This window comes from Diceros bicornis, unplaced genomic scaffold (genome assembly GCF_020826845.1).
Source record: "Diceros bicornis minor isolate mBicDic1 unplaced genomic scaffold, mDicBic1.mat.cur scaffold_73_ctg1, whole genome shotgun sequence".
Taxonomy (NCBI): Eukaryota; Metazoa; Chordata; class Mammalia; order Perissodactyla; family Rhinocerotidae; genus Diceros; species Diceros bicornis.
Genome location: NW_026691615.1, coordinates 2,444,166 through 2,471,573, shown reverse-complemented (window position 1 = coordinate 2,471,573; position 27,408 = coordinate 2,444,166). Strand labels below are relative to the sequence as shown.

Here is a 27,408-nt window from a genome sequence, read left to right as displayed (position 1 = left end):
TGATACATTTATATATTGCAACATGATTACCACTGTCACATTAGCTAACACCTCCATCATGTAACATAATTACCACTTCTTTTTTGTGGTGAGAACAATTAAGATCTAGTCTCTTAGCAACTTTGAAGTTTATACTACAGTATTGTTGTCTATAATCACTATGCTGTATGTTGGATTTCCAGAACTTAATTTAGGTACTAGTTGCAAGTTTGTACCCTAAACCACATCTCCCCAATCCCACCAGCCTCTATCTCCTTTTAAAGAGACTATTTTATGTGTGTGTTCTTCCAGGACATAAGTGATTCGGTTTTCGCTTATTTGCGTGGAGACCAGATACCTCAGACCAACATCTATTTCTCAACTACCTGGGGATACAGATTTCAGAAGTTTGCCCTTGAAAGACAGGTACCTTGAATTTGCTAAGAAAGTGAACATAAAAATATCTCTGTGGCTGGAGGAATTCGCTGGCAGTGGGTGAACAGGGGCTTTTTTCTCTTGAAGACATCAGCTGGCCGGGAGGGCAGGGAAACTTCCAGATCAAAAGAGCTGGCAAGGGAGATTACGAAGTTAGGAGAGGAGACTGTTTATGGAGTGCTGACAAAAAGCTGGGGTCACAGAAAAGGCTGCATTTTAATAGTGACACTTAACCGCAGGCCCTCCGAAAGATCAGAACCATCATGTGCTGTCATCACCCCATTTCACAGATGAGAGAGCTTTACTGGGTTGAATAAGAATCCCCCCTCCCCAAATTGTTGTCCACCCAGAACCTCAGAATGTGACCTGACTTGGAAATAGGGTCTTTGCAGATGTAATTAGTTAAGATAAGATGAGGTCATACTGGATTAGGGTGGGTCCTGAATCCAATGACTGGGGTCCTCCTACAAAGAGGAGAGGACACGGAGAGATGCACACAGAGAAGACGGCCTTGTGAAGATGGAGGCAGGATTCGACTGATGTAGCTGCAAGCCAAGGACGGTTGGCAAACCAGAAGCTATGAGAGAAGTATGGCGTGCTTTCTTCCTCCAAGCCTCCAGAAGGAACCAGCCCTACCCACATCTTGATTTCAGACTTCTGGCTTCCATGACATTACATTTCTGTTGTTTTAAGCCCCCCCAGTATGTGGCATTTTATTATGGCAGCCCGAGGAAAGTAATACAGGGACAAAGGCTCAGAGAGGTGCAGGAGCTTTGCCAAGGCCACACAGCTTGGCAGAGCTGGGATTGGAACAGCTGAAGTGGACAGGATCCATGGGTAGCTAAGGGGGTAAGCACGTTTTATTCCGACGCAGAGAATGGCTTCACCCCTAGACACTTGGGCAGTACATCCAAAGGAATGCAGACAGAGTCTACTCCGCTCTCCAGTTCTGATCACATCCCAAATCTGGTTTCTCGGCCCTGCCCAGGAGGCCCAATGAAGCCTAAAACCTAACTGGCCACATACTTTCGTTCAAAACTAGAAGGACCCAGAGTTAACGTTTGTGCTCAGTTGAAAACTCTCATCATTAAAATCCCCAATTGTATTAGGGTTCTCCAGGGAAACAAAACCAATAAGAAATGTATATAAATCTATAGAAGAGGAGATTTATTATGGGAACTGGCTCACGTGGTTATGGAGTCTGAGAAGCCCCACAATCTGCCATCTGCAAGCTGGAGACCCAGGAAGCCTGGCTGTGTAATTCCTTCTGAGTCCGAAGGCCCGAGAACCAGGAGCTCTCGTGTCCAGGGGCAGCAAAAGATGGACATCCCAGCTCAGGAAGAGAGAGCAAATTCACCCTTCCTCCACCTTTCTGTTCTATTCGGGCCCCCGATGGATTAGATGACATCCACCCACACTGGGGAAAGCAGATCTTCTGTACTCAGTCTACTGAATAAATGCTAATCTCTTCCAGAAACTCCCTCACGGACACCCCAAAATAATGTTCTACCAGCTCTCTGGGCCTCCCTTAGCCCAGTCAAGTTGGCACACAGAATTCACCGTCACAAATCCACCCCGCGTCAACTGGATGCCCATACGCATCTCCTTCAACCACAATCTCCAGATAAAGACACTAGATCTTTATTACAAGGTCATAATTCCACCCAACACAACACCACCAACCTGTGCACGACCAAAAACGTACTAACCCCTCCCCAGGAGAGGCAGTAAAGTCCCAGAGTGGGGTTCAGTCTTCTCCTTGATGTCTTTTAATACCAATTGTTAATACCATAGTCTTTTTGCTCTGTGTGTGTGTGTGGTTGTGGTGGTGGTTCTTACAGTCATTTCGAGAGCAAAGGGAAGGTCCGTTTCTTTTTTATTTTTTTTTAAAGTTTTATTTATTTATTTTTTCCCCCAAAGCCCCAGTAGATAGTTGGATGTCATAGCTGCACATCCTTCTAGTTGCTGTATGTGGGACACGGCCTCAGCATGGCTGGAGAAGTGGTGCATCAGTGCGCGCCCAGGATCTGAACCCGGGCCGCCAGCAGCAGAGCGCACACTTAACCGCTAAGCCACGGGGCCGGCCCGAAGGTCCATTTCTGAGTGTGGACTCCGGGAATGGCTGGGGTCAGGACGGCTGAGGCCAGGACCGTAGCTAGCTCCACTTGTCCTCCTGGACTCCTGTGTCCTGCTCAGATGTCCCGTTGTCCTCTACTCTCTGGAAGTCATTGCAGTGCCTTTTCTGCCTCCACACCTGCACGTTGGCCTCGGCAGTTGGAGGGGGAAATCGCCAAGCTGATAAGAAATGTCTGGAATTTTTTTTATTGATGTCGTAATAGTTTATAACATTGTGAAATTTTAGTTGTACATTGTTGTTTGTCAGTCACCATATAAATGCCTCCCTTTACCCCTTGTGCCCACCCCCCACCCCTCTTGCCCCTGGTAACCACCAAACTGTTCTCTCTGTCTGTGTGTTAGCTTATCTTCCACGTATGAGTGAAATCATGTGGTGTTTGTCTTTCTCTGTCTGGCCTATTTCGCTTAACATAATACCCTCCAGGTCCATCCATGTTGTTGCCAATGGGACGATTTTGTCTTTGTTTATGGCTGAGTAGTATTCCATTGTATATATATACCACGTCTTCTTTATCCACTCATCAGTCGAGGGACACTTGGGTTGCTTCCATGTCTTGGCTATAGTGAATAATGCTGCAGTGAACATAGGGGTGCATAAGCCTCTTTGGATTGTTGATTTCAGGTTCGTTGGCTAGACACCCAGTAGCGAGATAGCTGGATCATAAGGCATTTCTAGCTTTAATTTTTTGAGGAATCTCCATACTGTTTTCCATAAAGGCTGCACCAGTTTGCATTCCCACCAGCAGTGAATGAGGGTTCCCTTTTCTCCAAAACCTCTCCAGCATTTATTATTTTTTGTCTTGGTGATTATAGCCATTCTAACGAGTGTAAGGTGATATCTTAGTGTAGTTTTGCTTTGCAAGAAATGTATGGAATTTTGACTCTCATGGAGGCAAGTTTTCACCTCCTTTCTCGTCCAAGATGTAGGCAGCCCCATTCAGCAGTGCTCCCAGGGGTCCAGAATCACCCTGTGTTTCTGCTCCAGCATCCTTAGCGTCAGGATCCATGACATTCAAAACCCTAATCATGGGGACCGTGTGGCATGGGCACTGTCCAGTCAGAATGGACGCTGGCCCCCATGATGAAGCAAGACCTGGTGTCCCCTCCTGTGCCAGCCGTTAATCCCGTAGTTGCCTGATTATGGGAAGGTCGAGGGAGGGGTCTCTGTGCTCAGCAGAATAATGGGCCCCCTAAAGATGTCTACCCCTGAGTCCCCAGAACCAGGGGGGATTAAGTTAAGAATCTTGAGATGAGGGATTATCCACGCGGGCCCAACATAATCACAAGGATCCTTATAAGAGGGAGGTAGGAGGGTCAGAGTCAGAGAAGGAGATGGATGATAGAAGCAGAGTCAGAGAGAGAGAGAGAGAGATTGGAAGACTCTATGCTCCTGGATTTGAAGATGGAGGAAGGGACCACGAGCCAAGGAGCATAGGCGCCTCTGGAAGCTGGAAAAGGTGAGGAACAGATTCTCCTCTAGAGCCTCCAGAAGGAACCAGCCCTGCCAACACCTGGATTTTGGCCCCATGAAACCCATCATGGACTTCTGACCTCCAGAAGTGTAAGAGAATAAGTCTGTGCTGATTTAAGCCACTAAGCTTGTGGTCATTTGTTACAGCAGCCACAGGGAACGCATACAGCCTCCTGTGTGTGTCTCCCAGGCGTGCTTCGGAGACGGGTGCTTACAGCCGCTCCAGAGCTATTTCAGTGTTTCCACAGCTGGAACAGACCAGCTGAAGATCCGCCCCGCTCAGCCTGTAGGCCATCATCACCACACCGCAAGCTGAGTGCTCATCTCCAGCCATCACATCTCCCTTGTCGGCAGGAAGACGGCCGACGGGCTTTGTCTTTTCATTCCAGAAGACTCGCCCTCCCCTCCCACCAGCCAGAGCTGAATCACGCACCATCCCATCTCAGTCCACGGCCATGGGGCTGAGACTGCTGGGTGTGGTCCAGAGCAATCATGCTTCATCCCTTGAGATCAAGGCCCCCTTGGGGTTCTGCCTGCAGGGAAGAAGGAGTCGGGGTGGCTGATCGGGAGGTGACAGATGGGCCACCAGGAAATCTTGCCACCTGTGCTGGTTGAACTGGGATAGACTGACTGTATGTTTTAGTCGGCTCAGGCTGCCATAACAAATCCCAAACTGGGTGACTTAAGCAACAGACATTTATTTCTCGCAGTTCTGGAGGCTAGAAAGTCCAAGATCAAGGTGCTGGCTGACTCGGTTCCTGGTGAGGGCTCTCTTCCTGGCTTACAGATGGCAGCCTTCTTACTGTGTCCTCACGTGGTGGAGAGAGAGAGAGCACACACACTCTGGTGTCTCTCCTTATAAGGACACTGGTCCCATCATGAGGGTCCCACCCTCATGACCTCATCTAAACCTCATTACCTCCTGAAGGCCCCACCTCCAAATGCCATCACTTTGGGGGTGCTATGGTTTGAATGCTTGTGTCACCCCCAAAATTCATGTGTTGCAATCCTAATGCCTGGTGTGATGGTGTTAGGAGGTGGGGCCTTTGGGAGGTACTTAGATCGTGAAGGGGGAGCCCTCATGCATGGGATCAGAGCCTTTGTAACAGAGCCCAGGGAGCTTGCTCATGCCCTTCCACCACGTGAGGACACAGCAAGAAGTCTGTGACCCGCAAGAGGGCCCTCACCCAACCACGCTGGCACCTTGATCTCGGACTTCCAGCCTCCAGAACTGGGAGCAATAAATTCCTATTGTTTATAAGCCGCCCTGTGTGTGGCATTTTGTTACAGCAGCCCAAACGGACTAAGATGGGGGTTAGGGCTTCAACATACGAATTTGGGGGTACACAATTCAATCCACAGCACTGCGTGTAATCAAAAACTCCCCCAAGTAACAGAGGCTTAGATGAGATAGTGGTCTTCTCTCTTCCCTGAAGGAAGTCTGGAGGTAGCCAGTGGGGCTGCTGTGGCAAGCTGTGCCACTGTCCCTAGGTCAGGGCTCTTGTCGCATGCTCCAAGTTGGCTGCTAGGAGCTTTGCTGACGAGTCAAAAATCAGGAATGAGGGACGTAGGCAGGAGGGAAGGAGTTAGACAGGCACCTAGCAGTCTGGGCCAGGCCACTTCCTCCAACACCCCGACACAAAGCTGTCTCTGTTCAAGGTTCTCCCCTACAAGCCACATTGCCACGGAGGGGAAATGGATCATAATAAGAAAGGCTTTCCTTCCGTTTAGCTTATTAGATAACCTGGAGTTAAATTGAGACTCCAACACGTGTTTGTAATTTATGCACATGAGATATTTTTTTTGTTTATTTCACAGGCAGAACTAGTCGGATCTCTGGGTGGGGCCTTCTACTTTCACTCCTTGTCACAGGTCGGGCTGCTTCTCATTGATCAAGGGAAGGTGAGTAACCTTGGACCGGGAAGGACTACTTAAGTGACCTTTGCCCCAAGCCAGGTTTTTGTTAAAACTCATGCTTTGATCTTCATATCTGAAATCCATCTAGCTTTTCATTCACCTGTCCATCCATGTACCCATCCATCCATTCATCCATCCATCCATCTATCCATTTACCTACTTATCCATCCATCCACCCATCCACCCACCCATCTTCACACCCAACCATTCACCCCTCCACTCTTCCATTCATCCATCTATTCATCCATCCGTCCATCCACCTGCTTACCATCCATTCATTCATTTAGCTACTTATCCATCATCCATCCATGCATCCATCCACCTACTTATCCATCCATCCATCCATCTACCTATTTATCCATAGATCCATCTGTCCATCCGTTCATCCATCCACACATCCATCCATTCACTCATCCACTCATCCATACATCCCCCCATCCACCCACCTACCTATTCATCCATCCATTTCCCTACTTATCCATCCATCCATCCATCCATCCACCCACCCACTCATCTACACATCCGTCCATTCAGTCATCCACTCCTCCATTCATCCATCTACTCATCCATCCATCCACCAACCCACCCACCAACCCACCCACCTATCCATCCATCCACTCATCCACCTACCTATTCATCCATCCATCTATCCATTTACCTACTTATCCATCCATCCATCCACCCACCCATCTTCACATGCATTCATTCACCCATCCACTCTTCCATTCATCCGTCTACTCATCCATCCATCCATCCATCCATCCATCCATCCATCCGTCCATCCATCTACCTATTTATCCATACGTCCATTTGTCCATCCATCCATCCATCCACACATCCATCCATTCACTCATCCGCTCATCCATTCCTCCATATACTCAACCATCCATCCATCCATCCATCCACCAACCCACTCACCTAGCCATCCATCCATCAACCCACTTACTTATCCATCCATCCATCCAGCCAGCCAGCCAGCCATCCACCCACCCACCCACACATCCATCCATTCACTCATCCACTCATCCACTCGTCTGCCCATCCACTCATCCACCCACCTACTTATCCATCCATTTACCTACTTATCCATCCATCCACCAACCCACCCACCTATCCACCCATCCATCCGACCATCCACACACCCATCCATTTACCCATCTGATCATCCATTCGTCCATCCATCCCTCCATCCACCAACCCATCCGTCTGTCTGTGCATCCATCCATTTACCAACTTATCCATCCATCCACCTAGCTATTCATCCATATACCCATCCACCCACCCACACACCCACCACCCCTCCCTCCCTGCATTCCCTTGGTCGTTAAGTCACGCACTCAGCAATATTTGGGTAGTGTCCAGGAGGTACTAAGCACCATGATGAGCACTGGGGATGAAACACGGGGTGTGGTGCCTGTGTCACTGATGGCGCACCAGATCATTTAAATGCCTCATGTCAAACTCTTTTTAACGATTATTTTCATGTGTATTCAGAAAATCAGTCCATGAAACCTGTGGCCTCCCAGATCTCAGTTAGGATAAGACTAAGTTAAGAAGAGGAGCAGTCCATGTCAACTGCACTTGACGAAAAAATATTAAATTAGAAAAACATTGAGTACAGTCAGTACCCTGATATTGCAAAACTTGTGAGTGGGGGTGTGTGCAGCTCTGAAGTTCAGGGGAGACTCACCCTCAGGAAGCTTCCGGAATTTGGGCTGATACCCGTGGCTGAAAGGCCCCATCTTCTAATCAAGTGGCTGGTCCAGCCCCCATCTGGGGTCCCCCACGTTTAACCTGCCAGGGCCTGCCTTGAATAACAGAGACACTCCCACCACTCTGAAACTCCCGAGAATTCAGTCCAGCTCTTGGGTACAACCCGTGCATGATTTCTAGGCCCGACCACAGAGAATCACAAAGGCTTTACCCAGCAGGCGTCCCCGGGGAAAGCTGCCCTCCCCAGTCCAAACGTGTGGGGCACCCAGGCTCTGAAGGGGTCGCCTTCAAGGACTCGGGCTCTGGCCAGGCATGCTCCCTGCCTGTCTGCGTTCCGAGCCCAGCGCCTTCACTCCTGGCTCTGTTATCTGTGGTCTTCTGCTCAAGTCCTTCAGGCGCCTCTGCCAATCTGGAGACACTTTCCTCCTCTCCGATTCAGTATTTTTCCGCTCCTAGCCCTCTCCCCATCCCTGGCCCCGGGGGTGCATAAACCTGCAGGCGCCTTTTGTCCAGGCACCCTCCAGAGCAAGATGAACCCCACACCTGCACGGGTCCAGCGGACCCTCCACTGGTGCGCCCCTCCCGTGGTGGGGAGGAACGGAATGGGGGCACTCGAGGTTTCTCTGGCCCGTCTCTTGCCTGCCCCACCGCAGTCAGCAAGTAAAGGCTGCGTTCCTTCATGTTTGGCTTGCTGCCTCAATCGGCTGCTCTGACACCTGGCGGCTCAGCTGAGCTCCCGGCAGAGGCTGCTCTCAGCATCTGGCCCAAGGCCAGCCCATTCACGACACAGTGGGGATGCGCCGGGGGCCGCCAACTCACAGACTCTTAGCACGTCGTCGTCGTAGTCGTGCAGATGGGGCCCGGCCCCTGTGTGCGCAGCAGGGCGGGACGAGTCAAGTTCAGCAGTCCATGCACGATCCATCCTCCTCGTGAGCCGTCAGTTCCCTCTGGGCCCCGGGAGGCGCTTAGAAAGCAAGCCAGTAGGTCTGCAAACACAGAGACGCTGGCCAAGGATGCCACCGGGATCTCTCCCTCGTCTCCCTGGGACATCTTCTGGGAAAGGGACGCAGGTGTCTTGATGGGACTCGCTTATGAACCAGTCACTGTTTTTTTTTTTTAAATTCCATCCTTGAGTAGTGCTGTCAGGTCTTCCACACAGAGCAGATAAGAGAGACCTCTGACAGCCACACAGAGGAGTTTAGACTTGACTCAAGAGCCAGCCCTTACAGGGTCTCAAGGTGTGAGTGGCTTGATGCTGAAGGTTGTTAGGAAAAGAATCCAGCGTGTGGGCGTAGGCGGGTTAGAGGGAGAGAGACCAGCCGGGGGATCCAGGTGCAGGAAGCCACCACGGGCCTTGCAGAGCAGAAGGAGAGAGGGCAGGGCCCCTCAGCCTGCACTGTGGACATTTTGGGTGAATAGTTCTCTGTCGTGGGGGCCGTCCTGGGCGCTGTGGGGGGTTGAGCAGCATCCCTAGCCCCCACCCACTCAACGCCAGGAGCTCCCCGAGTCGTGACAACCACAGACGTCCCAGACATGGCCCAGTGTCCCCTGGGGGCAGAGTCACCCCAAGCTGAGAACCACCGGGCCAGACAATAAGGTTTGAAGAAGGATCGAATAACAGAACACGTGGACCCACGCTGTTCTATCGCCACACGATTAGGCAATTTCTTTTATTGCCCAAGATTCCTTAGTCTTTTTCTCTCAGGCCATGTTCGCCTACTCAGACCACCCCCTGAACCGCAGTTTTGGGCTTCCCTTTGACTACAACGGGACCCTCGACATCCTCATCACCCCGGGCCAGAAAGGCATTCTGATCTTCTGGTTCGAGAAGAGCCTGTTGGTTTCCCGAAACGCAGGTGAGCGAGGCCCCGGCTCGGGGCTGCCACTCGGTGTCCCCTCTGGGCGGAGAAAGCACAAGCTGTTGTTTTTTCCTCTTCCCTGACTTAGCGGATGGCGATGAGCCCATTCTCGCTTCGCCATCCTCACTGTGCCCCCCCGCCCGCCCCATTCCCCACCTCGTGGGACCTTCAGGGCCACGTAGGCAGGTTCTGAAAGTCACCAGATGCCTAGGGCAGAGGGTCCAAGTCTTCAGTCTAGGAACTGCAGATCTTGCTTTGGGGTAGAGATTAGTGACTGAGAGATGCGTCAGGGCCACCCACTCGAACGGCCCCTGGCCAGAGAAAAATCAGTAAATGGCATAGCCCCTCTAGCTGGCCTTGCTGGGGAATCCTGGCAGTTCCAGGGCTACGTGACCCCCAGCCTGCCAGCCGGCATAAGGAGCAAAAGGCAGCCCTCCCAGGAGGAGGTGCTGTCAGGGACCTCTGGGCACAGATGTGGCTGCAAGAGCACCTGCAATTGCAGCCAGCTACCCAGCATCGGTCAGGCTGCCTGAACATGGCTGTTTCCTCCCAAGGCAAGGAAAGGGCTCAGGGCTGGCCCACCCATTTGGGGAACCCATTCAAGAAAGAAAGCTCTGTCTTACTCCTTATACATGTGCCCATCTAGTAAAAGGCATTCCATCGTATTCATGCATCCAGACGGCAAAATAACGTTTCCCTTATAAACTCAACAGCCTCAAACCCAGGAGCTGTACGGGGGTCGCATTTTCTTAAACTAAGCGTCTTCTGTACCATGTTTCACAACATTTCATCCCAGTGCTGTATTTTCCTCAAATCTTTATCATTTGAGTCAAGAACCGAGGAGTGGGGTGGGCCCCTTCCCAGCACGTGCAGAGATCTCACGATTCTACCCTGTTGTCTCCCAGGTCAGCTCGTCGACCCCGTCCAGGTACAAGAAGGACGGCACATCTTGCATTCTTCCATTTCCGAAGCCAACATCAGCATCCACACTGTGGCTGCAAGTGCGTGGGCCACCTGCGGGTAGCTTTCTAGAAGCGCTTTACACCTGGCTTATTAACCACTGACCCGCTGGATCCAGTCCGGCCAAAACAAAACCCAAACGTGGTTGTCACCATTCTAGAATGACTCAGGCATAAAATTTTATGCCCTTTCCCGATGAAATGGGATGTCACTTGGGTGTGAGTTTGCTCGGGCTGCGGTAACAAAGTACCCCAAACTGGATGGCTTAGAACAACAGACATTTATCGTCTCACGGTTCTGGAGGCTGAAGTCCAAGATCAGGGTGTCGGCAGGGCCGGTTCCTTCTGAGGCCTCTCTCCTCGGCTTGCAGACGGCCGTCTTCCCCCTGTGTCTTCACGTCATCTTCCCTCTGTGTGTGTCTGTGTCCAGATTTCCCATTTTTATAAGGACACCAGTCCTATTGGATTAGGGCCCACCCTAATGACCTCCTTTTAACCTGATCACCTCAGTAAAGACCCAACTTCCAATTAAGGTCGCATTCTGAGGTCCTGGGGGTTGGGACTCCAACACATCTTTTTTGGAGGGGACATAATTCAGCCCATAACAGATGGCACCCTCAGGATTTCTTTGCCAGTAAATTGCCATCCTGTGACTGTCCTGACCAGTTCAGTCAGGAAAGATGAAATACGCCGGTGTAATTTTCCTCCTAACACAGTTCCTGGCTTGACAACGTTAAGGTAACAAACTGTGGGGCCGCTTGACTTTTAAAATATTTCCCTCTTTGCTGATCATTGCATTACACCCTACCATCTGTGTCCGTGCACCTGTTTAAAATTCATTTATAATTACAGAAATGAATGATATAAAAATTAGTTTACAATGATATCAGTGGTGCATGGCCCTTTAAAGATTTTTTTTTTTTGAACTAACATCTGTTGCCAATCTTCCTCTTTTTTGCTTGAGGAAGATTGGCCCTGAGCTAACATCTGTGCCATCTTCCGCTAGCTTATATGTGGGTCACCGCAACAGCATGGCTGATGAGTGGTGTAGGTCCGCGCCCGGGATCTGAACCCGCGAAGCCAGGCCACTGAAGCGGAGCACATGAACTTAACCACTACGCCACCGGGCCAACCCCTAAAGACTTTTTTTTTTAACATTACAAGTATAAAGTCCCTTTGACCAGCTCCCCAAATCGAAGCCCCTCTGCAACTTCCTAGAGGTGCATTGTTAGGAATTTGGGGTGTATCTTTCCAGCCAGTTGAAAAACTCACAACATATATCAAGTATAGAGCTGCTTAAAATATGTAGCATCATCTGTGTAGGTTGGGTTTTTTTCCCCCACATAAATGGTATCATATTATTGTGTGAGTCAATCTAAAGTTAGTCTTTTCCATTGCATATCAATTTTTATTTTATTGCGATAAGAACATTTAACATGAGATCTACGCTCCAAACAAATTTTTAAGTGCACAGTACAGTATCAGCTATAGGCACCACATGGGACCCCTGGGTTCTAGAATGTGTTCATCTTGCACAATTGAAACTATATTCGTGATGGGCCGGCCCCGTGGCTTAGTGGTTAAGTGCGCACGCTCCACTGCTGGTGGCCCGGGTTCGGATCCTGGGCGCACACGGACGCACTGCTTCTCCAGCCATGCTGAGGCCGCGTCCCACATACAGCAACTAGAAGGATGTGCAGCTATGACATACAACTATCTACTGGGGCTTTGGGGGAAAAAATAAATAAATAAACAAATATTTAAAAAAAAAAGAAACTATATTCATGTTGAAGACCATCTCCCCATTTCCCCCTCCCCCCGCCCCTGGAAACCGCCGCTCAACTCTCTGCTTCTGTGAGTTTGGCTGTTTTAGCTTCCTCCTGTGAGGGGATCACACAGCGTCTGTCCTTCTGTGTCTGGCTCATGTCACTGAGCATCATGTCCTCCAGGTTCATCCACGTTGTTACGTATGGCAGGATTTCCTCCTTTTTTGAGGCTGAATAATATTCCACTGTATGGATGGACCACATTTTCCTTATCCATTCATCCATCAGTGGACATGTAGGTTGTTTCCAGATCTTGGCTTTTGTGAATAATGCTGCAATGAACATGGGAGTGGAGAAATGCAAATCCAAAGCCCATTTTGAATTCCCATCAGCAGCGTGGGAGAGCACCCGTTTCTCCTTGGCCAGGCCTGCAGGCCCCGAAGCCATCATCCTGTTCCCTCTGGAGCTTCGGTGGGTTCTCACCAGACACCAAATCTTCAGCGTCTTGGTCTTGGACTTCCAGCCTCCAGAGCCGTGAGAAACAAATGTCTGTTGTTTATAAGCCCCCCAGTCTATGATATTCTGTTATAGCAGCCTGAATGAACTAAGACGCAGGTTGAGCAAATTCATCATTTTCTTCCCCTTTTTTTTGTTACAACTTTATTGAGATATAATTCACGTACCATACGAGTCACCCGTGTAAAGTGTATGATTCAGTGGTTTTTATTGTATTCGCAGAGTTGTGCAACCATGACCACAGTCGATTTTAGAACATTTTCATCACCCCCAAAAGAAGCCCGTATCCTTTAGCCATCATTCTGCGATCTCCCATCCTCCCCCAGCCCCTGCCCACCACTAATCTACTTTCTGTCTCTATAGATTCACCTATTCTGGACATTTCATATAAAAGGAAGCACACACTGTGTGGCCTTTTGTGTCTGGTTTCTCTCACTGAGCATCTTGTATTCAAGGTCCATCCACATTGTAGCATGTGTCAGGGCTTCACTCCTTTTCATGGCTGAATAATATTCCAGCGTGTGGATAGACCACACTGTTTATGCATTCATCCATTGGTGGACATTTGGGTTGTGTCTACTTTGGGGCTATTACGAATCATGCTGCTGTGAACATCTGTGTACAAGTTTTTTGTACGGACATGTTTTCATTTCTCTTGGGTGGACACCTAGAAATCTGTACGGTCATATGGTCCCTATGTTTAACCTTTTGAGAAACTGCCTATTTTCCACAGAACATGCCCCATTTTCCATTCCCACCAGCAGTGTGTGAGGGTTCCTATTTCTCCACATCCTCGCCCACACTTGTTATTGTCTTTTTTTTTTTAATAATTTTATTTATTTATTTATTTTTTCCCCCAAAGCCCCAGTAGACAGTTGCATGTCATAGCTGCACATCCCTCTAGTTGCTGTATGTGGGACGCGGCCTCAGCATGGCCGGAGAAGCAGTGCGTCGGTGCGCGCCCGGGATCCAAACCCGGGCCGCCAGCAGCGGGGTGCGCGCACTTAACCGCTAAGCCACGGGGCCGGCCCTGTTATTGTCTTTTTGACGGTGGCCATCCTAGTGGGTACGCAGTGGTATCTCACTGTGGTTTTGATGTGTATTTCCCTAATGACTAATGCTGTTGAGCATCTCTTCACGTACATATCAGCCATTTGTCTCTCTTCTTTGGAAAAATGCCTATTCAGATCCCTTGCCCATGTTTTAATTGGGCTGTTTGACTTTTTATTATTGAGTTGGAAGTGTTCTTTATATATTCTGGATACAAGTCCCTTCTCAGAGATGGGATTTGCAAATATTTTCTCCCATGCTATGGGTTGTCTTCCCCCTCCCTTCTTTTTTTTTTTTTTTTTATTAAACCATTGAGTACACATCGCTTCCCATGTCTAGAATCTTTAATAGTTCCTTATTTTGTAAAGGATAAAGTCCTCACTCACAAGGATGACATTCAGGTCTGTGTATCTTGTGTCTTATCCAACTTCCCACCACTGCCCTGAGGGCCCCATGGTTCTCAACTTGGGGACACTTGGCAGTGTCTGGAGACATTTGTGGTTGTCACGATTGTGGGGATAGTAGATACCTACTGGTATCTACTGGGTGAGCCCAGAGATGCTGCTCAACACCCTATAATGCACAGGACCAGTTCCCACTGCAGAGAACCATCTGGCCCCAAATGTGAGCTGAGTTTGAGAAACCCTCAGCTACGTTAATTCGGTCCTTGCTCTGCAAACACACCTCCACTTTTCTACATCAGAGGCTTTTTTCAAGCCTCACTTTTTCTCAAAACGTCCTTGACTGTCTTTTTTTAAAAGAATAAAAATATGCATTGGATCTCGTCGCCCCCTTTCATAAAACCTTTTAATGGTGTCCCGCGTGCCTTGGAACTCTGTATCCGCAAAAGACCGGGAGCAACCTCGCTGTCCATCAGTGGGGGACTGGTTAAATAAGTGATGGTTCATCTGGGTACATTCATGCACACGGCAGGAAAGAAAAAATGGTTGTAAAGTAGCTTAAAGGGTTCCAGAATATGATCCCACGTACATAAAACTATTGGAAAGGATGTTTACTAAAATGTCAACAGTGGTTACCTATGTCAGGGGTCAGCAAACCATGGCCTGAGGGCCAAATCCGGCCCACCACTTGTTTTTGTCAATAAAGTTTTATTGGAACACAGTCACGCCCATTCATTCACGAGGTGTCCATAGCTGCATTCACAGTGTTGAGTACTCGAAACAGACATCGCATGACCAGCAAGGCAGAAAGTACTTACCATCTGGTCCTTTAGAGAAGTTTGCTGACCCCAGGTCTACATGATGGAATTTAGGGTCATTTTTTTTTAACTTTTTATATTTTTGTGCATTGAAACAACTCTCATTTCCATTTTTGTTCTGTCTTGCCTTTTCCCTAGATGAAAATGAACTGGCAGTTTTAACTCGGGAGAATAATTTATACTATGGCAACCTGGGAATCTTGTCAAGTTCTCTAATCAAAGTAGGGTTCTTACCCGGTCGGTAAGGAATAACGGTCTTGTTTTCAAATGTCTGATCCTTTTCCTGAAAGCTAGATATGGCTCTAGTTATTAAAGTAGTAATAGTATTTTAATATAATAGTAACAATATAACATGAATTCTAATTAATGTTAAATTATTAACATTAATATTCAGTCATTTTACTGGTAATAGTAATTTTAATAATTATTAAAATACAAAACTGGCAGCTAAAACTGAGCACTTAGAATGTGGCCGGTCTGATCTGAGCGCCTTCCGTCTGTTACCTGACCATCGTCCTAAGATGTGTATCCGTATATTGTCCCCATTGGACAGAGGGAAAAACCGAGGCTCAGAGAGGTGACCTCATTCGTCCGAGGTCGCAGAGGGAGGACGTGGTCGCGCGGGGATGGTCTCACACTATCTTGTGCATTTCGCTTATCTGTTTCATTTCATCCTCACGACAACCTCGTGAAGGAGAAAATAGCATCCAGTTTTACAAGGGAGAACACTGAAGTTCAAGTTTCTCTCTTTCCTGAGGCCCCTAACTCGTTAGCCACGAGCCAGAAAAGTCCTCCAGATGTGCTGACTGCTACCTCAGCAGCCACCATAGTTCCCAAAAGTTGCCTGACCATGGAATTAGGATGAGAGTATTGGGTGTGGGGCACCAACACGGGAACCATCTCTTTGAAGCCTTAACCCTGATGACCAGTGCGTTTTCTGGGGAGAGGTTCCATAGCTTTCAGCCAACTCTCCAAAGAGGTCCATGACCCGTGAACAAGTAAAGAATTATTTCCTTGGGGCCGGGCTGGTGGTGTAGTGGTTAAGTCCGCGTGCTCCACTTCGGCAGCCTGGGGTTCACAGGTTCGGATCCTGGGCACAGACCTACATGCTGCTAGTCAAGCCATGCTGTGGCAGCGCCTCACATACAAAATAGAGGAAGATGGGCACAGATGTTAGCCCATGGCTAATCTTCCTCAAGCAAAAAGAGGAGGATTGGTGACAGATGTTAGCTCAGGGCCAATCTTCCTCAACAAAAAAGAAAAAAAAAGAATTATTTCCTGGGTATCCTCTCTGATGAGGAAACCCAGAGTTTCATTATTAATTTAACCACCAAGGGATGAATGAAGCTAAAGAGAAGGCATCTCAGCAAAGTGTACTTACGGCTGTGCTCCCTTCTTGGTTTGGTCTGCCTTCTTTAAACCCAAATCATAAGCTAAAATTTAAATCCTCAGAGACCCAGAATGGCCTGATCTCAGAAACCATTTTTCTCTTAGTTTGCAGACCAAAACATCTGGTCCCAGGAGGCAGCCCTGATGTTCACGAATGTGGGGATGCTGGAAATTCTGACCCCAGTTCCTGATTCGGTTTTTCCAGCGTTCGATTTCCAGAAGTGCCCCGTGAATACCCAGGCGATTCTCATGGATCCCCAGCTCCAAGTGGACGTTTGCAAAGTATGTGATCTTCACTGTTCAGGTCAATGTTTCAAGGCACTCTTTTCAAAAAAAGACAAATCCCAAAGACCCAGGGTTGGGCATTTGTAGCCAGCAACCACACATTAAATTTGAATTTCACATAAACCACTAAATCTGGCAACCAGAGCCCCAAAGGCTGGCACCCTCATCTTGTACAATTTCATGTCCCTTATTTCAAGTAGAAACATATTTCACTTTTATTAGATGTTCTTTGTAACAAGGAAGTCAACCAACCCTCAAAATTGTTCAGAATAAAATAAACGGTGTGGTTATCAGGATTACTCCCCTTTTAAAGTAGTCAAATGAACCATTATGGTCCCACAGTAACTTACCTGGAGAGTCTCGGAGAGGGAAATTCGATGGGGTTCAAGGTATACACCAAGCCATGGGGCTCAGATTTGACCCTGGCCAAGCGGACTGATTAAAGAGGGAAAAAATTATAGAAATATGGAAATATGTATGTACCGATTTGGATTCATTGTTCTGCAAGTGACGGAAAATCCACATCAAATGGGCTTAAACCAGAAAGGCAACTGTTGACTCATGTAGCCAGAAGGTCTGAAGGGGGAAGACTTCAGGTAAGGCTTGATCTAGTAACTCAAATCAAGACACCAGGAAGCCAGCTTCTCTCCGTCTCTCCACTCTGCCCCCTGGGGTGCTCCATGCTTCCTCCTGATGCCCCTGGGAAGCCCCAGGCTCTCACATCACGGCAGCAAGCCGGCCACCGACACTGCAGACCTGACACCCTGACACATTATCCTGGGCAAGAGACAGGGTCTCTCATCATAGCCCTGCAGAAGCCAAGAGAAATCCCAGTGTGTCTCCCACATCTCATTGGCTCGGAGAGGATGCCACACCCATTCCTGGACCAATCACATGGCTAGGGGGCAGCCAATCAGAACCCACTCCTTGAGACAGCGGTGGGGTCAGCGGGCCAGGCCACATGCCCAAGGACACGTGGAGGGGCGATTTCCCACAGGACATACTCTGCAGCTGCTGCACTAGCAACTAGAAGCTTCCATCCCTACCGGGGACCACTGACTACTTCCCGCCCAGCTGCCCTTTCTTTTGGGGGACAGAGGCGCTATTTATTTTTATTTTACTTTTTTGCGTTTCTAACTAGGTAGAACTTCTGCAAGGAGAATTTGAAAACAAAATGTATACCATTGACATGAACAGCCAGTTGGAGTTGAGCGCTCTGATGATACCCCGGCCCGGCACGTCGCCGGTCCCACTCGTAAGGACATCTTCTCTGTTCGACAAGCGTTTCTGATATGTGGGTCTCCCAGCATCCTTGGCCTCACGCCCCTGTGCCCATTAGTCCCAGACTCTGGAAATTCTCTGGCATCACCCCGTGGAGAGACACTCATGATGCTCCGTAGAAACTCTCTCTGTCTGTCTGTCTCTTCCACTGGCCTCTACGTGTCTGGACGTGAGGGGGGCTGTGGCTGCCCGTCTGCCTCCCCGGCCTCCTTTCTCTCTTTCTCTGTGCCTCATTCTCCACCCTTCGTCTGAGCTGCCCCATATCTGTTCCACAAATTCCTTTTCCTCTTAGTTCGGCCAGAGCCGGCTTCTGTTGCTTCCAGCCAGGAGCCGCGACTCATGCGTCCTTCCCTCGTGCACCGGGAGGAGCGTGAGAAACAGGGGGTGTCCCAGCCTGGACTCCCGGGCACAGGAAATCCAGCTGGAAGCGGGCAGATTGGTGTAAGGACGTGGGGTGACGTGCTGGGGGCCGCAGGCTGGCTCTGGCTCTCACCCAGCAGTCTCCCATCTCGCCCTCCCTCTGCAGGATGGGCCTCGGGGCCCCTCCACGCACCAGGGTCGGGCCTGGGTCTTTCAGCTGCAAGCTGTCTGCAGAACGGGGCCGAGAGGCCACACTGGGGGCGTAGCTGAGGCGGGGGGTGCACTGGGGGACTGCACGGGCAGCTGCGTTGGCAGAGCAGGCTCGGTTTCCAGTCTGAAGATGCGCTGGGGTGTGAGCTGCGTGCCTGCGCGCTGCACCTCGGATGCCCCTCCTGCCGCCCCCAGGTGATGGTGAGCAACCCCCACTCTCTGGGGCTACAGGCCGTCATTTACGAGGACGGCTACACCTACGACGGAAACACCAAGCACAGACTGGTGAGCCCACTGACCCGCCCCAAACCGCTTGGTGAGATGCAGGGCCCGGCCCCTCGGCCTGACCCTCCCTCCTCCTGCCCTTCCTGCACACACCTGGGGAGGGCGCTGCAGATTTGAAGGGGACATGGCCCTGCCCCTCCCCACTCCGGGTAGGCAGCAATCACCCAGATGAGTGACATCATCAAGGTGTCACACAGGAGAGGCGCGGAGGACATAACAGGGAACCTAACCCTGCCCCGAGGAGGGCGTGAGACCCATGTTAGCTGGGTAAACCGAGGCATCGGGACGGGGGCGAGCCAGGGGGGACTAGGAGGGGCTTGGCCAAATATGGGTCTCGGGGAGCCGTAGGTCCGAGCCAGCCTCACGGTCACACCACGAAGTTTGGACTTGACCCCTGAAGCCTGGGATGGGGTCAGGCAGTTTCCACAGGACAGGGGCCTGACAACGCATGAGTCAGCCACAGCAAACATTTTGGACCAGTCCTTGTCACATCCCAGCTAAATACGAGGGGAAACAAAGTCATATCTCACTATGGGTCCCCAGGACAAAGGCAGCGAGGGAATGAAGGAGTGTGGGGCGATCATTTCCATGAGCTTCCGGAAGCCTTTCACGGGCTTCCCGTGAAATTAGAACCAGGGGAGGGCTGAATGGTTTCCGGGGCCCTCCTCCCAACGCCCCCGCCCCAGCCTCCACCTCTCCCTGAACCCTGGTTTCGGGACCGCCCCGCCTGTTCCACGGTTGCAATCAGTGTTGTCTCTCTCGGTTCTGCAGAACATTTCCCTGAGGCAGCAGCACCGCTGGGGCAGGGCCGACCCCAGCTTCACCTCCAGGTAGGTTGTCACCCAGATGGTGGCAGGTGGGCCTGGGCTGTCTGTGGGTTCCCTTAGCGGGAGCCGGGAAAGCAGGGCCGAGATCCAGACTCCGCCATTCCCGGGACGGTAAGGCAAGAACTACTAAAAACACTTTGCAAATGGCGGTTTCTCAAAAATTAAACGCAGAATTACCATATGATCCAGAAATTCCACTTCTGGGTGTCTACTATGGAAATTAATAAAAGAAACTGTAACTATATTGGAGTCAGGAAGGCCTGTATGGGGAGCTCTCATGCCCTATCACACGTGGTCAATTACACCAAACAGGAAGAGACAGAAGCCTGCATGTTGGACAGGAAGTAAATGACTTTATTACAGAAGGAAGATTTCTCTCCACACCCGGCAACAGTCCAGCCAATGAGAAACGCTGCAGCTCCGCCAATGAGAAGCCGCTGCTGCCCTGAATTGTTACTTTCCCCCAATGGACTTTCTTTAGAACAGCCCCGCCCTACTCCCCCTTTTCTCTATAAAAGCAGCTCCCCTCCTTTGTTAGCTGGATTTGTCTATGGTTTGCCATAGCAGGCACATCCCGAATTGCAATTCTTTTGGCTATTCCAAAATAAACTCATTCTGAGGTAAAATAACAGCAAATTTACTTTTTGTGTGTGTGTTTTTTTTGCTGAGGAAGATTGGCCCTGGGCTAACATCCGTGCCCATCTTCCTCTACTTTATATGGGACGCTGCCACAGCATGGCTTGACAAGCAGTGCGTCGGTCCACTCCCGGGATCCGAACCCGCGAACCCCAGGCCGCTGAAACAGAGCGTGCAAACTTAACTGCTGTGCCACCGGGCTGGCCCCCACAAATTTACTTTTTAAGTTGACAATACTCAAAAGAATTGAAAGCATGGTCTCAAAGAGATACCTGCACCCCCATGTTCACTGCAGCATTATTCACAATAACAAAAACATGAAAGCAATCCTAGTGTTTATCAGCAGATGGATGGTCCATCCACACACTGGAATATTAATCAGCCTTGAAAATGAAGGAGATTCTGACACCTGCTACAACATGGATGGACCTTGAGGACATGATGCTCAGTGACATGAGCCAGACACAGAAGGACAGATACTATATGATTCCTCTTGTACGAGGTCCCTAGAGTATATATTTCAACAAGAAGTATGTTTTAATTCTATATATAGAACTTTGTAACACTGTATTGTGTACTGTAATCGAAATTTGCTAAGAGAGTAGAACTCAAATGTTCTCACCAAAAGAAAAATAAATAAATAAAGGTAGATATGTGAGGTGATGGATGTGTTAATTAGGTCGATGGGGGCAATCCTTTCACACTGCAAACATATATCAAACCATCACATTGTACACTTTAAATATCTTATGATTTTATTTGTCAATTATACCTCAATAAAGCTGAAAAATGTCAATGAAAAGTAAAAAAAAGAACTTTGTATGTTATTAATATAGAATATATGTTCCTCTCTCATGCTAATGGTGAGTCTATTTTTAAAATCTCTCCATTAATCATGTTCTCAGCTCTAAAAAAAATCAGTTCTCCCAGTAGAGACTTGCAGACCTCGTTCTCAGACCTTAACCCAGTAGAACCAGAACACAGCGACCAAAAAACAAAAAGCAACACCAATACCAAAAATCCCCTTTACTTGGAAATTAAGAAACACCCTTATAAATAACCACTGAATCAAAGAATTCATGGAATGCACCCAAAGTATACCCAGAGGAAAATTTATATCCCAAGCACTTTCATTATTAGAGGAGAAAATGGACTAAAGATAAATGAACTAAATATTTAACTTAAAGAACTAGAGGAAGAATAAAAGGAAATTGTGAGAAGGGAATTAACAATGATACAAACTGAAATTTATTAACTAGAGGGCAAAAAGACAGTATAAAGTCAAAATGAAACATAAAGCTGGTTCTTCAGAAGACCAGTATAATAGGAACAACCCTATAATCCTGAGGAAGGAGAAAAGAGAGAATTAAAAAATGAACACTAGGAAGGGACAATGAAGATAAAAGTATGGATACAGAAGCTATTAAAAGGGTAATGAGGAAACATTATATGCAGCTAGATGATAATAAAATTGGGGGTCAGATGTTCTTTTCAATAAGTTATTATGTATAAATTAACAAAACTGACTCAGAAGAGGCAGAAACTCAAGGGAGGGTGAAGCCACCATGAGTGAGCAGAGGTTCTTAGTCAATATTCTGGAAGGAATGGATGAATGAATAAATAAATGGATGGATGAATGAATGGATAGATGAATGGATGACTGGATGGTGAATGAGTGAATGGATGGATGGATGGATGGATGGATGGATGGATGGGTGGGTGGATGGATGGATGGATGGATGAGTGGATAGATGAATGGATGGGTGAATGAGTGGATGGATGGATGGATGAATGGATGGATAGATGCATGGATGAGTGGATAGATGGATGGACAGATGGATGAATAAATGGATGAATGGATAGATGGATGGATGAGTTGATGGCGAATGGACAGATGGATGATGGATGGATGAATGTATGGGTCAACAATGCTTTTTACTGCAACACTGGTGTGCAATAACACACACTCCCATTGCCTTGCAGCATAAAGAGACCCACAATGTCTACCATCACTCTGGATATAGCCAACAAGGAAATTTCATGTGTGGACCTCAAGCCACTGGTATGTCCCAACATTTTGCTGTCCCATATTCTTTGTCATTAGTGTTAAGAATAATGGCAGCAGGGCCGGCCCCATGGCTTAGCGGTTAAGTGCGCGCGCTCCACTGCTGGCGGCCCAGGTTCGATCCCGGGCGCACACTGACGCACCGCTTCTCCAGCCATGCTGAGGCCGCATCCCACATGCAGCGACTAGAAGGATGTGCAGCTATGACATACAACTATCTACTGGGGCTTTGGCTGGAAAAAAAATGAATAAAAAAAAAAAAAAGAATAATGGCAGCGGGCCTTGGCTGGCTTTTCCCTGAGGGGCTGGCCGAACCCACATTCAAGACCTGGAAATGGAAGTGATTCTGTCCTTCCCCCTTCTCCGTCCCCCAGGGCTGCCCCTCATGACTCACCATCCTCAGCGCAGGTGTATCAGTCCTGGTCCTTGTTGGTCATCCACAGACCAGCCTCTGGCCGACTCGGGGAACAGCCCTCCTCGGTGCTCCCGAGAGAAAGTGTGGGCTCTGGACTGGTTGGTTTGCATTTGAGGATTATGCTCTTGGGTGAATATTCTCGATCTCTATAAATTAGCTAACCCTGGAGGGGCAGTCCCGGTCAGCGAGGCCTCAGATGCCAGAGCCAAGAATACAGACAATAAGAAACTATAGTTACTTCAGGGGGCAATATAGGATGGTGGGCCCCGGGGAAGAACACGCCCTCGTTGGGTTGGGTTGTCTCTAAGGTTTCTTCCCCCCAGTCTCGGGGTAGGTTGGGTGCTGGGTGCTGTCCCTGGGATGGCCATCTGGGCTGCAAGGCACAGCCACCTCCGAACCTCCTTAAACCAGAGAGGGCAGTTTTTATGAGGGCACAGCAGCACCCTGCCACAGAGCCCACCAGCATGGCAGACAATGGCCACCCATCGGTCAGATGGCCAAACATCGCTGATGGGTCTGGCATCCACCCCATGTGCTGGGCTGACACCCGAGGGCCCATGGGAGCAGGCGAAGCTATCCACTCGCCTTGTGGCAGCATGTCAGTGCCAACGGGCGTCCTGGATCCCACACGCGATGTCATCCCTCCCTTCTCTGGGCGTAGAGGGAAGATGCGTCCTTGGCTTTCCCTCTGAATCCTCTAAGTCAGCAATTCCCAGATGCTTCAGCAAAGCGTCCCCAAGGGCAGAGGAAGTGAGAGGCCATCCCAGAGAGGGCTTGGAGGGCGGAGGGCGGGAGAGGTCGGCAAGAGGACTTTTCTTCAAAGATTCATGGTGGCTGTGAAAAATTGATATGGACACGCACTACAACATGGATGGACCTGGAGGACATGATGCTCAGTGATGTGAGCCAGACACAGAAGGACAGACACTGTGTGACCCCCTCACAGGAGGCCCCTAGAGGAGTCACATCCACACAGACAGAAAGGAGATGGTGGGGCCAGGGGCTGGGGGAGGGGAGGGGAGTCAGTGTTTCATGGGGACAGAGTCTCAGTTTGGGAAGATGAGAAAGTTCTGGAGACGGATGGTGGGGGTGGTTGCACGACAATGTGAATGTGCTTCATGCCGCTGAGCTGTGCACTTAAAAATGATTAAAATGGTAAATCGTATGTTATGTATATTTACCACAATTTAAACAAAATTGATGCGAATCTTGCATTCTGTTCCATGGTAAATCCATGTTTGTCTTGATATAAAGGGACTTTTTCAAACACCAAAAGCCTCTCTGTTCTGTGGTTTTCAGACTCCCTTGTATATTTCCAAGGGTGCCACCACACCCCAGTTTGAGAAGCATGTCCCTAAGGCCATCACACTAACCCCAAATCGCTGTTTCTCTCTTTCCTCCTTGCTGTTTATTCATCGCAGCCCATTCTTTCTTTCCCTTCCTCCCTTCCTTCCTCTCTCTTGCCCTCTGTGTGCCAAGCATTGTCCTGGGCTGTATAAATTGGGTTCAGGTCTCTTCAAAGCCACTAAGAGGCAAGTGGGCGATGGGGGGACCTTAGCTGCGCCCCAGGCTCTTACAACTTGAGCTGCAGTCGCAGTGACAGCGGGTCCCAGGCGCCCGGGTCACTGTGTCAAGATCTAGGCTCACCATTTCCGTCCCTCCTGGGTGCGAGTGTGTCCCCATGTAGGTTTTCACGGTGGCCGGGCTGTCTGTGGCCCTCGCGGACCCCCATCAGCATCCCCGTCTCTCTCTCTCTGCAGACGGCGCTCATTTCTGTTGGTTGCGACCTGGAGAAAAAGATCGTCATTCAGAAGTAAGTGTGTTGTTGATATAGGTGGGGACGGGACGAGACTGGTCACCATGGCAGAAGCTGGGTGACATTATTCTGTCTGCTTTTGTAGATGTTTAACATCCCCATGATAAACAGTTCAGTAATTAACACCAGTGGGTTCAGTTCCAGTCTCTGGCACGTGGCCTCCCCTCCACTGATTTGGTGATATGCACATCTTTTCCCTCCTCCCTAATCATTTGCTGGTTCTAGTTCTTCCTTTTCGTCTCCTAATTCCTCATTTTGATTAAAATCGCGCAGGGCTTTTGGTTTTAATCTCTCGCTGAACTATTTGCGAACTTTGCCTCCAGTATCCATAGTTAGCCTAGAGAATGCAGTCCTGAGCATCTAAGGCAAAAAAAAAACAACTGAAGATTGGCCAAATCGCCATCATTTTCCCCTCCAGGCAGTGGTGTGCTGGTAAATACGTAACAGCCGGCTCTGGGTGGGGGAGGGGAGCCCTGATTCGTAGCATGTGCTGATTCCCGGGGTGTAAATATTCCCGTTGTGGCCGATTTAATGCTACCAACGTGAGACGTCTGCTGGCTCACAAAATTGCTGAAGATTTAACAATCAGCTCTCAGGAGCTGATGGGAGCCAGCTGTACCATCTAGGTTTGTGTAAGCACACTCTGTGATGTTCACACAACGACGAAATCGCCTAATGCCCCCTTTCTCAGAATGCGTCCCTGTCGTTAAGCGACACACGACTGTAGTAAACTCAGATGGCAATTTTACCAGATTTATCCCCCCAAAATGGAAATGCTTTGTTGAATATATATTACATTATATTGTATGTATAGATACAATAAATTATATATTTAGAACAGATATTCAGGAAAGGCTTTTAAAACAACATACAAAAAGCTTTTGCCATAAGGAGAGCAGGGAAGATATTTGCCACATGTGTAACCAACAAAGGAATTTATAAAGAATTTCTACAAATCAATAAAAAAAGATGGAGGAATAGGGAAAAAAAATGGGCAAAAGGCTTGAGCAGGGACTTCCAAAAAAAAAAAAAGAAAAGAAACCCAAATGGCTGATAAACATGAAGATGTTGAAAAGGTGTTCAACCTCATTTAATAATTAAGGAAAAAGAAAACGAAGACTTTCATTAGAGACCATCATCCACCCACCAGCACGGCAAAATTCACAGTGCCTGGCCAGCCACGAGGACCGGTAGGGATGGGGACCCCCTGGCCACCTCCGGAACCCACAGACGCTGCTGCTGGGTGTGTCCATTTTCCAGCTGCTGTGCAAAGCGCACCTTTCCACCCACAATTCCACTCGCCCACATTTGCACTGGTATACGTTCCAGAATGTTCTCAGCAGCATGATTCTTTTTTATTTTTATTTTTTATTTTTTTGTGTGTGAGGAAGATCAGCCCTGAGCTAACATCCATGCTAATCCTCCTCTTTTTGCCGAGGAAGACCGGCCCTGAGCTAACATCTATTGCCAATCCTCCTCCTTTTTTTTTGTCCCCCAAAGCCCCACTAGATAGTTGTATGTCATAGTTGCACATCCTTCTAGTTGCTGTATGTGGGACGCGGCCTCAGCATGGCCGGAGAAGCGGTGGGTCGGTGCGCGCCCGGGATCCGAACCCGGGCCGCCAGCAGCGGAGCGCGCGCACTTAACCGCCAAGCCACGGGGCCGGCCCCCAGCAGCATGATTCTTAATAGCCTCCAGCTGGAAGCAAGCCAACTCAAACATCCATTGACAAGAAGATGCATCAACCAGATCTGGTGTTCTGATACCACGGATATCAGCGATGAAAACGAGCCACACAGAATCCCCCGGATGGATCGTGCAAACGTGGGATGAAAGACACAAAAGAACACAGATAGAGTGATTCAAGTCTTAAAAATCCCAAATTGGGCAAAAATGAACTACCTTGCTTAAGATGCACGCACTGATGATAACCGTAAAAGGAAATGATTTTCTCAAAAGCAGGACACCCAGCCCAGATCTCGGTCTTGAGTATCATTCTCCAGTACAAGGAATTAGGGTTCCCTGGAGCAGCGGCTGATCCTGGGCCAGGCAGGGAAGATGCAGGATGAGCCTGGAGCATCTTGCACAACCAGAAAGTAAGAAGGGCTCAAAAATCAAACCAATGGGGATGTATACGTCAAAGGGAAGAATTCCCGATTCTTCGGTGCCGTGTGGGGTCAGGCGGCTTCTCACCATCTTCTGTTGCTCGCAGCGAAATCTCAGCCTGTTACAACGGCGTCCTCGACCCGGTGGCCCTGCAGGACAATTACAGCTATGTGATCGAGAGGTGAGCCCGAGATGTCCCTCCGCCCCCTCCCTCCCTTGACCTCCCCGATGACCATTTGGGGGGCTCGTGCTAAAGAGGAATCAAGAATCCTTTGTAAATTGATATCCGGCCAGTAGGGAATTGGAGGGGGGAGAGGTCGGGTGGGGGAGATGGCCGGGCCCTCGGAGCCAGGGTGATGTGGCAGAGTCCCCGTCCCCGGTCTTCCCACCCCTCGCCAGCCTGCCACCAGCTCATGGAGCCCAGCCACCTGCTCATCTGAGCAGCGGGGTTGGCCAGACGCTGTCCGCCAGGGCAGGAGGGGGTGGCAGGCCAAGGTGACCCTCCACGCAGGGTGGCTGGTCCCGAGTGCCACCGAGCGGGCATGGGGTGGGGCTGGCCCTTGGCACGGAGAGGCCCTCTCACATGCACACACACCCCCTGGCGTGGGAAGACTTGCGGTGTTTTATACGACACGGCCCCTCGGAGACGGGCCAAGAGCCAGTCACCCGGCCAGACCCACACGCGAGGCCAAAACGGGGGCTGTTGTGCTTGC

The 27,408-nt window shown here is 49.3% G+C and overlaps 1 protein-coding gene across 1 annotated transcript in view; it reads left to right on the top strand.

Moving 5' to 3' along the window:
- Positions 1 to 27,408, top strand: part of CATSPERD (cation channel sperm associated auxiliary subunit delta) — a 47,394-nt gene that overhangs the window by 15,254 nt on the left and 4,732 nt on the right. Inside the window, exons 7-18 of the mRNA XM_058537907.1 lie at positions 292 to 405; positions 5,840 to 5,923; positions 9,357 to 9,507; positions 10,416 to 10,511; positions 15,159 to 15,241; positions 16,515 to 16,691; positions 17,836 to 17,949; positions 18,741 to 18,830; positions 19,602 to 19,660; positions 22,277 to 22,355; positions 24,534 to 24,586; positions 26,802 to 26,876. Of these exons, the coding sequence (XP_058393890.1) occupies positions 292 to 405; positions 5,840 to 5,923; positions 9,357 to 9,507; positions 10,416 to 10,511; positions 15,159 to 15,241; positions 16,515 to 16,691; positions 17,836 to 17,949; positions 18,741 to 18,830; positions 19,602 to 19,660; positions 22,277 to 22,355; positions 24,534 to 24,586; positions 26,802 to 26,876 (1,175 nt within the window). The remainder of the gene's footprint in view (positions 1 to 291; positions 406 to 5,839; positions 5,924 to 9,356; positions 9,508 to 10,415; positions 10,512 to 15,158; positions 15,242 to 16,514; positions 16,692 to 17,835; positions 17,950 to 18,740; positions 18,831 to 19,601; positions 19,661 to 22,276; positions 22,356 to 24,533; positions 24,587 to 26,801; positions 26,877 to 27,408) is intronic.